Consider the following 13,463-nt stretch of genomic DNA (forward strand, 5'->3'; position numbering starts at 1 on the left):
GCAGGGGCCTGAATGTTTTTATGACTCTTGGCTCACACTGGCAGCAGGTTGCAATTCTGAAAGGACTTACAGGCTTTTCAATACCACTAGCAAAAAACTGACTCAACTTGTCTGACCACAGCCTTCCTAAGCGCTGGGTGTGAATTTGTCCAACTTCCTAAGAATAGGACGGCAATTTGCCATTGTAACCTTAATGTCTCTGCGCACTCATAAGCCATTGCTAATGACCATCTGGGTAACACAAGTGCTTCCTAGAAATCTACTTTCGGGAGTGTTGCCAGCAAAGGATGTGGTAGGGAGGGCTCAAGGAACAACAAAGCTTGGTAAAGCACCTGATGCTTGGAATCAAGGTGGTTCCAAGCACCCCATTTCCATCCCCAGCCCTTGGCCTTGAACTGCCTTGCTTTCCCACATAGTGAGGTAAGACTTTCTGTGCACTGTGTTCTTTCTTTGGACCCAGATGGACACTAGGATATATATGAGTCAGTGTTCTTAGAAGTGCCTCTTTCAAATCTAGATAGCAATAGCACTGGGAATGATGAAGCTTGCGACATCATTGTCTGCCTCCAGGCCAGCTTCCCAGAGGCAAGGGGCTACAGGATTCTGGAGTCTCACTGCAGCCACTTACTCAGACAAAAGCAATCACAAATGCATGTCGTAGGCCTCCTGGCTTGGTTAATTTCTATGTCTCTAGAGAGTCTTGCACACATGACCTGGAAGGATCCAGATCATGGCAGAAGGCAGGCAGGACTAGTACTGTGGTCTAAGTAACAGATTCAGAAGTAAGTCTGAGAGACCATGTTGTGTCCAAGGGTATATAGCTGATTGACAGAAGGACAAGGCTTGGATGTAAGAACTTGGCTTGTTTAATGTCATTTTAGTGTGTGTGTGTGTGTGTGTGTGTGTGTGTGTGTGTGTGTGTGTGTGTGTGTGTGTGTAGGTCAGAGGACAACATGGAGTGTTGTTCCATTCTGCCTTTAGTTTTGCAACAGGGTCTCTCACTGGCCTAAAACTTCCCTGAATAGACTAGACTAACTATTCTGCAAGCTTCCAGGGATCTGCCTGTCTCTGTCTCTCATCTCAATACCATAAGGATTAGAAGCAAGATCTACTCTGTCCAAGTTTGATATGGGTTACAGGGAATGAATTCAGTCCCGTGCTTGTGAGGCAGGACCACCAACTGGGCTGTCTCCCCAGCCCACTGTTTTCATTTTATTTCACCAACAATCCTGCTGTAAAGATTAGTGTAGAATGCTTTTCACAGTGGCCTCATGAGTTACTCCTGGGAGGCTATGGAAGTGGCCTTCTACTACTGCTCTGTTGTTCAATGATGTCCCACTTGGTGGAAGACTTGCAATTGTCTCCTCTTAGCCTATAGCTGCTGTGTTCCTGGCTGCAGCCTTCTCTCATCTTGCTTGCAAGACACACACAACTCTGATGTTCAGGAACCCTGCTGATATGTGCCAGGTGGAAGGGCGTAGGCCAGGCTGACTCTCAGGGACCTGGGTCTCAGTGGACAACTTACCTGATGAGGATGATGACAGAAGGGGTTTGCGCCATGGCCCCGATCAGGCTGCACACACACATCACACAGAGGAAGGTTAGGAAGGCCTCTTGGCACCCAGGACTGGGACATTTTCCAGGAACCACGGTGGCATTCTCAGGGGGGACGGTGGTGAGGCACGCACAGCCTGTGAGGTTCTGAAAGGGAAGGTTCAGCCATTTAAACTGGGGAGTTGTCTCTGGTTTCCACACCCAAGGCAATCCATCAGGTAGCCTGTCACAACCTAATTATACACTCTGTGGCATTCCATTAATTGGGCCTGAATAAACGAGTTAGCGTTATTTTATTTTTGAGGCCACAAAAACACATGCAAATAAAGTAATATTTATGGGGAGGAGAGCTGGATTTCCTGTCTCCGGTGTATTTCATTTCCATTCTCAAGAAACCTTCAATAAGCTGCAGTGTAGATAAATGTGTCCCCCCCCAATACAATTAGAGAGGAAATTGTGCTTCCACAATATGATAAAACATTGCCAAATTAACATCGTAATTACTTGCCAATTTGTCTTCCCTTTATGCAGTTATAATTACACCGAAGTGTATTAAAAGAAGTAAATCAGGTAACCCACATACTGTTGCTGGTTCAGTGCCTGGCATGGCACTCAGAACAAAGGACACACGCTGTCATGCGTGAAGCCATTGTGCCTCGGAGACCCTGATGGCAGAAGGAACCTGGAAATCTTGTCCAGGGGCTGAGGAAGCAAAGGCAGCTAAGAGATTCCAGGCAGCTGACAGCAGCTCACAGGGAGCACAGCAAGAGCGTGATGGGATACGTTTATTCATATATGGTCAGGAAAGAGAAAGAAAAGCAACCACGTTCCGTTTGATCTTCTGAGAGGCTCTGGATCAGCAGCCCCTGTTCCCAGGCAAGGTCTGCTCTCACACTCTCCTGCAAGCTTGCTAGCTTGCTCCAGGAATTTCTGGTCGCAGAGGGAGGAGCAGGGGCTGGAGGAGGCTGTTCAGCGTGCCAAGCCAATTAGGGCTCGATAATAATAGTGCAGAGCCCTTTAATGAATACAAAGCGAAAACAATCATAAATGATTCATTGCTTTCCTTTCTGGAGCTGATTGGCTTTCTGAGCGCATGCCTAGCAGGTGAACACTCCTGAGAGGTCAGGCAAACTCCCTACAAAGCCTGGGTTTCTTCCCTTCTGCCCTTCTCCCTTCCCCCACGTTCTCTCCTCCCCCTCCTCCCCTTGCTCTCCTTTTCTTTTACCACAGGACACATTCCAGATGTGGGGTATGTTGTTCCATGTGAGGTGGCTTCAGCCGTGTCCTAAACCCTGTAAGTACTAGGGCTGCCCTGCATGGCTGTGTGGAATAGATGATACCCGCTGGCGGTACATCTTCTAAGTATGTGCCCAGGGTGGGTATCTATGTAAATGGTTCTGTTATGTACCTGGGTGTTTACGGCAATTCCAGGGTCACCCCCGCCCCTTAACCAGGAGACTTCACTGGCTTTTCCATGGGACCTACAATAGACACCACAGTCCTCCAAATGAGCAGTCCCCTTCTCCTCCCATGGACCCTCTGAGCCCTGACTGACACCTGCCCTCCAGAGGATATGGGCCCTGTCAGTTAGGAACATCCTGGGACACTTTCTTAAACATTTCCTTGCATAATGCTACAGGGCACAGATGGGATGCAGAAGGCAGTTTCAGTATACACAGGTGGCCAGATTGGCCTCTGCCTTTACCAGGAAGGAGAGCTTCTCTCCAACTGGTGCTCCCTGGGACATCCAAGTCTCTACCAAGAGAAGTATGGCATGACCAGAGCTCACAGGTAAGCTTCTCCAGCTGCTGATGCTTGGTGGCCAGAGCTCCTTATTGGCCCTGTTCACATCCCATTCTGACTGGCTTCTCTTGCCACTAGTCAGATCAGATCTCATGAAGTTCCCCATTGGCATTCACATCCCTAACCCACCACCCATTCTCCTCTCACAGCAGCTCTGCTTGCTCCCTGCCTCCCACGGCTCCATTCTTTGGTTCTTTGGATTCCCCTTTTCTTTTCCTGGCTACACCTTGCCCACCTTTCTTGGCATCGTCCCTCCTTTCCCACGCTAACATGCAGGAACAACTCAGGGCTATGGGCTGGATTTTCTTCTCTTCCTGCGCCACATTTTCCCATATGTTCATGACTCTCCTCAACTTCATCCGTAGTTCATATTCCCCTTGGATATCAGTATCTCCCTTCCTGACACACGGGCATGTTGTGTCCGGCTGAACTTATGCTGCATACTTCACACAGCCCTTCTAAGGCTGCTCAAAGCTCACGGTGTTCCCTTTCTAGTGTGGATGAGAACTAGGCAGGAAAGAAATACATAGAAGCCAGGAGTCACAGAAGATCAGCATACACTACCCAAAAATATACCTCCTTGGCATAGGACTAGTTTGAGCTGATCATTTGAAGACATTTAGAGATACAGGAGAAGGCAGGACAACACAGAAGTTTTTAAACAGAAATCTACAGTCAGTGGTTCCTTCATATCCAAAGATATTGGGTGCCAGGATACCATACAGATACCAGAATCTGTAGATACTGGAGTTCCTAATAAAAAATGGTATAGAACCTATCCAGTTCCTTCTGTATACATAAAATCATCTTTAGATGACTTTATAGCTAATACTGTCAGGACAATGGATATAGTCATTACACTGCATTCCCTGCTTAGGGAATATGATATAAAAATTTCTGGACAGATTTGGTATAGATACAATTCCCTCAATCATCTGCAGTTCACTGAAGCCACAAGTACGGAAATTATGTATGCAAGGTCCTGCCATATAATCTTGCATTTGTACCTAATGAGACGTGAAGTCTGGCTTTGTTGCTAAGACCAGTTTCAGACTCCTGGGCTCAAATGATCCTACAGCCGTAGTCACCTGAGTGGCTAGGACTATAGGCACATACCACTGTGCTGGCCCAGAAAGCTCCATCTGTAGAGGGGTCTCCTTTCTGTCCTAGAAAGAGGGGGTGATGGAGAAGGTTCTAACCAACCTAGATCCACAGAACAAATCCTTTGTTGCCCATGCCTTCCCTGGTCATTTTTCATACCCCTTTCTGTTTAAGTCTGGATTCAAAGCTGCCTCTATGTGACTCACTTATTTCCCTAGGTACCTCCCATGTATACCAAGACACACGGTGTGGATATCCCTCTCGCTTCTTCTTACCGTGTCCTTTGTTAGAGGAATCCATCCCAGCTAGAAACCACAAAGGGTGCAGAGACAGTCACTTCCCCTCCCATAGGAAGTAAAGAATAAGCACTAACCCCAGGAAGCCATTGGATAGAACTAAGGCTGGATACAAGGGGCAAAGACTCTGGCTTTCCCTGATACTCCTCCCGGGCATTCACAGGACTATGCTGCAGAGATACCATGATACCCCTTGTGACCTAGCTCCTCGGGTCTCTCCCTACACACTCCTTTCTGGCCCTGCATCAGAGCAAGCTCAGGCATACAGCTTCTTGGGTTTTACAACCAGTTCTAACTCATCACAGAGCCAGTTCATTTCCTCTCTACCAGTTCACTTCTTCCAGAGCTTCACCCCTTCTACTCTCTCCTGCTCCAATTTCTGTATTCAGCCCCTCCTCTTCTAAACAAATATATGGGCTGTTTCTCTGCCCAATATAGATGATACTTCCCACTCTTATTATTAGTAATGATGACCAACTCCCTAGGAACCAGGTGATAATTTTGTTACCACACACCCTCACATCAAACTCTTTTCCTCCTGACTCGAAGGCTAACAAGAAAGGCCACTGTGGTTTTGTTACCTAATACACTCTCATTTGTACTAGACAGGCTTTGACTCACAGTAGACACTCAGAAAATATTTTGAATGAATTACCTAAGTCCTGATGCCTTCCATATCCTAAAAGGGTCTAAATCTTTTCCTAGGTCCAGCTGCTCTTCTCATTCTCTTTGATCACCTGGCTTGGCTGGGAAGACATTTGTGACTAGAGGCTTGCGACTGTGGTCTTATAATCACAGGGACTCGGAATGACCAAGTATAAATGGGGAGCAGTCCCTGTTGTGTCCCTGTTGTGCTGTGTGATTAAATGCCTCAAGAACAAAATGATGGCTTGCATGGCTTCTGGAGAAAGATGTGGGGATATGTTAGGGGTACTGCAACTCAGTGATCAAGCCAGAACCCCAAGAGTAAGTCATGTGACTAATTACCTTTGTTTGGTTTATCAAGTCAGCTTGGTGTCTATCCTTATTTTGGACCTATACCTAAGCTATGACCCATTGTATTACATTTGACAAAAAAATATGAAGTCACTGGGGAGATAGCTCAGTTGGTATGCTTGGTGCTGAGACATGTGTAGTTGGATAAAATATATTCAAAAGATATGTACAAGTGTTTCGTCTCTATGTATGTTTGTACACTACCTGTACTCAATACCCATGGAGGTTAGAAGAGGGCATTGGATTCTCTGGAACTGGACTTACAGATGTTTGTGAACCATCCTTTGGGTTCTGGAAAGTGAATTTGGGTCTTCTGCAAGGGCAACAGTTGCTCCTAACCTCCCAGTCATCTCTCTAGCCCTAGGGACCCAGATTTATTTCTCAGAACCAATGTATAAAGCTGGAAATGGTGGCACATGTTTTTAATCCCAGCACAGTGGTTGACAGAAACAGGTAGATCCCTGGGGTTTGCTGGCAAGCCAGCCTAGCTGAATTGGAAAATCCTAAGTGAAAGATCTCCAATTGTCTCTAAGGCAATGGAATGAATATGGTCTTTGCAGAGACCCATGTAGATGAGCTAACCATCTATCTGGCTGACATTCCATGAGCAGAGCAAGGTAGTAGTGCCGTCAGGTGCTGAGATTTGTCTCTAAGGCAAGGAGGAATAGAGACAGGCAGGGCACAGAGCTAGGGCTGGGGTGGGGAACAAGCAGATCTGGCTAAGGATGAATGTGGATATGTGTGTCCTGTCTAAATTTGTCTGTTCAAACCTAACCACCGAGGAAGAGGATAAAGCCATCAGGTGGGCAGGGTGATGAAGTCATGAAAGTAGAATCCACATGAATGAGTATTTTTATAAATGATAGCCCAGAGAGCTGTCATATCTCTTCAAATACACGAGGATGCAAGAACGAGATGCCATTTGGAAACCAGATAGCAGTCCTCACTGTGCAGCAAATCTGCCAGTGTCTTGATCTTGGACTTCCGGGCTTCCAAGATTATATGAAAGAAGTTACTGTAGTTTATAAGTAACTCTGTCGATGGTATTTTAACATAGCACCCTGAATAGAATGGGGGAGGCAGGCACAGGCTGTACACAGAAAGGGATGCTGGAGACCAGCACAGGGCCAGTGAGGATGCTCTCTTACTGCCATTAAAGATGGAAGGACAGAAATGGTTGGAATCTTTCCAAAGGATCTAGACAAGAATTGACTGGGTCTACTTCATGTGAAAATGGTTCAGAAGGGTAAGAAGGGTTTAGAAACCAGGACATCAGAGCAAGAACAGATGGTTATGCTTTTCTGTTTGGTGAATTGGTTGGACTTGAGGAAGGAGCAGTGGCCTCCTGGCATGGGGCCTCCCTGCAGGGTTTCTGGCAGCGAATCTGGGGTGTCCTGAGAGTACAAGCTCATTCATGGTTAGGTGGCTGAAGATGAAGATCTGGAGCTAAAGAACTAGGATGAGTGTGGATTCACAGGGCTGTTAGGAGACTCTTCACTAAGGCTCAAATGAGGCAGGACAAACTGTGGGTGAGCACATCTGGCTTTACCTTTCCAAGGGTGCATATTTGAAGCAGATGATTTTTACCAGTGGGGCTTTATTCTATCCTCTCAAAGACAGGAGGCTGGGGATGCCCCTCCAGATAGTATTCATAGGGAACTTAGTAGGAGCCCTCCAACACTTTGGAGTTCTAGACAGAAGGAAGTCGGAGAAGAGAGAAAGGTCAAGTATGAGAAAATGGTTCACCTTAGTCTAATAAAGGAGGTCAGATGCATACTCTTCCATCCTGTGTCCTGTGCAAACTAAAGATGCTTCTGGAACATCCTATGGACTGAATGATAGGTGTGTACTCTAGAGCTCTCTACGGCACGTCCTGTGTGGTTAAGACTAAGAAAGTATCTAGATTCCCAGTTCATTTGTGATTCCCAACCTGGCTAGGGACTGAGTTCTCTCTTTCCGTTTCTTTCCCTCCCTCCGTCCCTCCGTCCCTCCGTCCCTCCCTCCCTTCCCCCGTCCCTCCCTCCCTCTCTTCCTCCCTCTGTCTTTCTTTCAAGTGTCCTGTGCTAGTCTCAAACTTACTATATAGTTTCTTCTTTCCCAGTACTGGATTACAAGGTGTAAGCTCTTTTGCCCAATGAGGATTGGGTTTTAACCCCCTTTTCTTCCCATAGTATGATTCTTTTCTGGGAAGGAATGTAGTCCCTGTTGTCTTCAGAGAATTGAATTCTCTGTCTGCTGTCACAATGTAAGGTGCCAGTATCTAGATTTCCTGTCATTAAAGTACCCTGCCATCCTCCATGTGGATAATGAGAGGGCACTCTGCTCATAGAGAAGGCTCGACAAGCTTGTTGATGTCAGAAGGCTTGCAAATTTCACAGGAACTTACCCAGGAGATAGGCCTGCCCAGGCCCAAACTGATGGATGCATAATATAAAGTAACCGTGGCTTGTGAGAATGGATGACTATCTGAATATTTAACTATTCTGTTTTAACAGACTCAACATTTAGACGACTGTATAGCTGCAAAAATGTACCCTTTTCTGTATGACTGAACAAGGTCCAACATAAGCCCTTACCTAAAAATCTAAACCACGGGGTTGGGGATTTAGCTCAGTGGTAGAGCGCTTGCCTAGCAAGCGCAAGGCCCTGGGTTCGGTCCCCAGCTCTGAAAAAAAGAAAAAAATCTAAACCACAGGAATGAAGTAGGGTCTTATAGGTATACAGAACATCTGTAAGAATGTATGAATATGTGAAATACAGAATGCCAAAATCCAAAACGTTCTGACCATTGACATGAATCATATCACTCACTTGACTTCATGGGACAGGCCACAACCAACCAAAATGCAGTGTGTTCAGCATCTCCAAGGCTCTCTGAGGCCCTTGTAGATTGTGTGTGTGTGAGTGAGTGTATGTGAATGTGTGTGTGTGAGTGTGTGAGAGAGTATGTGTATGTGTGTGTGAGAGAGTATGTGTGTGAGTGTGTGTGTTAATGAGTGTGTGTGTGAGAGAAAGTATGTGTGTGTGAGTGTGTGTGAGAGAGTATGTGTGTGAGAGTGTGTGTGAGATTATGTGTGTGAGAGAGTATGTGTGAGAGTATGTGTGTGAGTGTGTGTGAGAGAGTATGTGTGTGAGAGTGTGTGTGAGAGTATGTGTGTGAGAGTATGTGTGTGTGTGTGAGTGTGTGTGTGTGTGTGAGAGAGAAAGAGAGAGAGAGAGAGAGAGAGAGTGAGAGGGAGAGAGAGTGCTGTGTCTGTGAGTACATGTGTCCATGCACATGTATGCAGAAGTCAGAAGAGAACATCAGGTGTCCTGTTCTATCAATCTGAACCTCAATACCTTGAGACAGAGTCTCTCGCTGAACCTCAGCCCCATTGCTGTGGCACTAGGGTTACAGACATCTACCATGCTCTCTGTTCTGCCATGTGCTCTGGGCATTGAACTTCAGGTCCCTATGCTTACGTGGCCTGTGTTCTTATCCATTGTAGCATCTCCCCAGCCCACGAAGCATTTTTCCTTGATCAAGTTTTACTAGGATCCTATGAGGTTATAACACTTGTAAGAATCCTAAATCCTAAATTACCATAAAGGAATTTCAGATAAGGGACACTCAGCTGCGCGCCTGCACAATGACATGGCCACTGGCACATTAAGGCATGGGTGAAGGGAGGGCAGGGGAAGAGAGGCAAAGTCTCATGGTGTGTCTTTCTACATGGTGATTTCAAAACTTGTAAATGTAATATCTATTTTAAGAATCAAAACACTCCATACCAATAAAAAACAACAAAACCAAAAGCAGAAATCAATGAATGTAAACTAGCTCATGTCTCCAAGTTGCTTTGTGATTCCACACCGCCGCTGACAGCAACTGAGAAACGTTGCTGTCACACGCAAGGCAGGAACAAACAATCACAATAAAAGCTGGAGGCCAGAAATGCAGAACAATTACTCCCTGGGTCTTGGAAGTGGGTTTTTTTTTTTCTGATGAAGAAAATGGCAAGCATGCTATTTTGACAGCTCATCCTACAAGAACAAGACACCCATCAGCCGTGTTTTACAAATCTCAGCAAATGAAGTTGCTTCTGTTTTCTTCCTCCCATCACTCAGGACTGATGGGTCATTTCTTATGAATGGGACTGAAGAAATAGATTCCCAGGTTGACAGATTACTTTTGTAAGGGCGTGGTGTGGGAGGGACGATGCCATTGGTGGTAAGAAAAAAAAATGTTGCAGTAAAATACGAGAGGCACGAGGCCAGCCTTGTTATTCTGGAAGCATTAAGATACTAGGAAGATGTGATTGTTCCCTCCTTTCTGGTCAGGGGGGATTTTTGCAGTGTGAGTGTCATCATAAGCCAGGCTCTCTCTGATTCTGCCTGGGAGACCTTCATTTTTTCAAATTAATGTATTATACTATTTTAGGTAATAATGAGGTGTATAGTGTCAACTACAAATGCAGTAACAAGCCGCAGAGGGGGTATATGAAGGAACCTAGGCAGAGGAAGATGCTGTCACTCTGAGAAATGTCCCTGTGTGCTGGGGGTCATGTCACCAGTCCTTTATGCTTCATTATTAGGACATTAGGAAGAAAAACCAAGCTGGTATTTCCAGGCAAAGACCTTGTTCCTCATTATGAACAACCCTAGTGACCTCCCACCAGACTCAGCAGAGACATCTGAAACACTGAAGGAAGAAAGATACTCCCTCCTCCGCTTTGCTTGTGAGGTCAGCAGCGGGAAGATAAAGGCCAGGAGAAAAGGTGCCAAGGAGAAAGTAAGACCCCCATCTACTGTGTCTGTCGCATGGACCAGCAGAGGCAGGGGCCTCCTGCTGGAGCTGCCAAGGGGCTGCTCTTTGGGGAACAGGATGGTCCACTCTGGATCTACCATCATACGTAGTACATAGAGAATAGCATTAAAGGGAAGGATGCCACCACAAGTCAAGAGGTCCCCAGGCTCTGTGTCTCACCCTCCTGCATTCTGTCTGCAGATGTTAAATCCTGTCACACTGGTTCAAAATCTAAACACTTTTATTGTTGATATTTAAAAATATTATTATTATGTACTCAAGCTTGGTGCAAGTTAGGAAAATATCTTCTTACTGATCATAACCTCAGTGTTCCCCAGGTATGCAGGAATGTCTTTCCAGGCTTGCCCACCACAGTAACAGCCTGCCCTGGGGTAAATGCCCTGCCTCCTTCTACCTGGTCTCACACAGAGCTAATTTATACCCTAGGAAGTAAGCATCACGAGGACACCAACTGGTCTACCTAGCCACTTCCTCATATTTAAATATATTTCTATTTAACATCCTTTTAATGTTGGAATTTAAAAATAAAGCTTTTTCTGATTGGAAAAGCAATGTGTGGTTATTTGAGGACAATTCCAAAATATGTAGAAAATCTGGAAGAAATTAACAAAACGACTGTCTTAATTTCCAGTTAGAGGTACATGAGGTACATGCATCCAGCTGTGTGTGTGTGTGTGTGTGTGTGTGTGTGTGTGTGCTCGTATGTACACATGTATGCACTTATAGGTCAACACTGACCGTCTTCCTCAATCACTCTCAACTTTCCTTATGGTTTTGAGACAGGGCCTCTCACTGAACCTTGTGCTCACCGACTTGGTTCCTCAAAGATCTTCCTGCCTCTGCCCTCTCTTCCCTAGCCCTGGAATTATGGGTAACACTACCATGTTCCTCTGTTTACATGGGTTCTGGGATACTGAAGTCAGACCCATATGTTTGCATGACACAGCTACATTACTGACTCAATATCTCATCAGGGTCCCCATCTTTTCCTTTTCAAAGTATTTATTTATTTTGTGGGATTATAGCATAATGACATCATTTCCTTCTCCATTTCCTTCCTCCAAGCCCTCCCTTAAGTCCTTCCTTACTCCCTTTCAAGTTTATGGCCTCTTTTTCATTACTTGTTTTTACACATATTTTTAGGACTAACTTTTATTTATTTACATACATATTTCTTAAAACTATTCACATTTTAATCATGTTTGCCCCTCCCCCAACTCCTTCCAGAAGCTTCCTAACTGCTCACCTACTCAACTTTATGTTTTTTTTCCTCTCTCTCTTTCAAATAACCCCCCTCCCAACAAACCCCACAAAAATGAGACTTGGAACAAAGTGACGAGATAAAAAAAGCCATGCATCTTTTTTCCACTTTTCTTTTTCCTTACTGGAAGATTCTTCTTCCATGGGTCCATGGTTTTCTGATGTGTTCTATATGTGAACTATAAAGCTGGACTGAGTTTTGCTTTTCTGATACCTTCTCATACAAGCATCTAGATAACAACATGGTGGATTTTACGGCAAATACAGGCCTTGGATCTAATCCATCTCACATCCGAGACGCCTAGTACAGGGTCTGGGATATATCACAGGCGTCACAGTTGGGTCAAACTCTAGCATGGCTTTACTGTAGTGTTCCCAAGGTCTCTCTAACAAGCTGTTACTGGGACAAGCACAGAGTGTTAAATCGGTGTTAGGGATCTGGCCGTGCTGTAGAAGAAGCTTTGTTCAACTCAAGTCTGTGGAATCACACAGGGAAACCTACAAAGAAGAGCGGTTGAGGTGCGAGGGCGTCTATTGCTAAGGACTGTGACTATATAGAGAATAAGGAAGCACCAGCCATGTCTTGACTAATCAGTGCCTATTGGCTACCTTCCAGCATTCCTGCAGAGGCCTAGACCTAAAATCACACACAAAACCTCCACGCTAAATGCTTGATAGAATATGGCTTGGCCACGAGAAATTCGTTCTTAGAGTGTGCTTGCATAATCAGCATGCAGCAGCAGCTTGGGCTGCACAGGCTGACAGGGCATTTCCAACACTCTGGCTCGTGAGGGAGAGAGGGCATTAGCTCAGCAGTAGCTCAGAGGCTGGAGATCTCAGAACATGCCTCAACTAGGGCTATAGTGTCGTGTCTCCAGGGACACCTGGCCGTGTCTCAGGACATCTGTGATTGTTAGTTGAAGTTGAAGGCTGTGTGAATAAAACTCAAGGATGTAGCTAAACATCTCATGGTGCCCAGGACAGCTCCTAAGGAGAAAGTGTTGCCTACCTCAAAACATCCTCAGGGTGTAGAAACAGTCTATTACCATAGTGGTTTCCAATCTGTTCACATACTAGGAACACTTGGGAGCCTTAAAAAAATCATATAAAAATTCCTTAAAAACAAGGGGGAAGAATCTCTTAAGTAGGGCTCAGACCCTCCATTGTGGACGTCCTCAGGGATTCTCAAATGTAGCTATAGTGCAAGGTGGAATCACCAGTTCCCAGTAAGCCCCAGAACAGAACCCTTCTCCTTGCTACAGACGCACTGGATGCTTTGCTCAAACAGCGCTTGGTAAATATTATATGCCCTGGAAGGGGGTAGACCAGTCATCTGTCATTTACACCTTACAAACTGCTGTGCTTGGTCTGTGTTGACTTTTAACCTATTGGTGGTTAATAAAAGCTGTTTTTCTCCAGAGTCAATTATTCAGTCCATCGGATGGACTTGACTTCCGGCATAACACACACACACACACACACACACACACACACACACGCTTTCTGCTTGAATAATTACTTCTGAAAGTGAAAGGTATGCAAACAATCTGAGCAATATATTCACACCAAAGGAGGCTGATAAAATTAACTCCATCTTTTTGTCATTCCCCCCGCCCCCCTCACCACAGGCAATGACAGGATTTAGA

General features: G+C 45.4%; 1 protein-coding gene and 1 long non-coding RNA gene across 4 annotated transcripts in view; one reads left to right on the forward strand and one right to left on the reverse strand.

Annotated features, from left to right (window-relative positions):
• Slco3a1 (solute carrier organic anion transporter family, member 3a1) overlaps positions 1–13,463 on the reverse strand; it is a 282,751-nt gene that overhangs the window by 26,347 nt on the left and 242,941 nt on the right. For all 3 annotated transcript variants that reach the window (XM_087598996.1, NM_177481.2, XM_087599034.1), the window contains exon 8: positions 1,526–1,701. In XM_087598996.1, the coding sequence (XP_087455122.1) occupies positions 1,526–1,701 (176 nt within the window). The remainder of the gene's footprint in view (positions 1–1,525; positions 1,702–13,463) is intronic.
• LOC147996846 (uncharacterized) lies at positions 2,696–5,919 on the forward strand. Its single transcript, XR_015651685.1, has 3 exons — positions 2,696–2,848; positions 3,194–3,345; positions 5,460–5,919. It is a non-coding gene; the product is annotated as an uncharacterized LOC147996846 (long non-coding RNA).

The sequence above is a fragment of the Rattus norvegicus genome, chromosome 1 (assembly GCF_021556685.1).
Source record: "Rattus norvegicus strain SHRSP/BbbUtx chromosome 1, alternate assembly SHRSP_T2T, whole genome shotgun sequence".
Taxonomy (NCBI): Eukaryota; Metazoa; Chordata; class Mammalia; order Rodentia; family Muridae; genus Rattus; species Rattus norvegicus.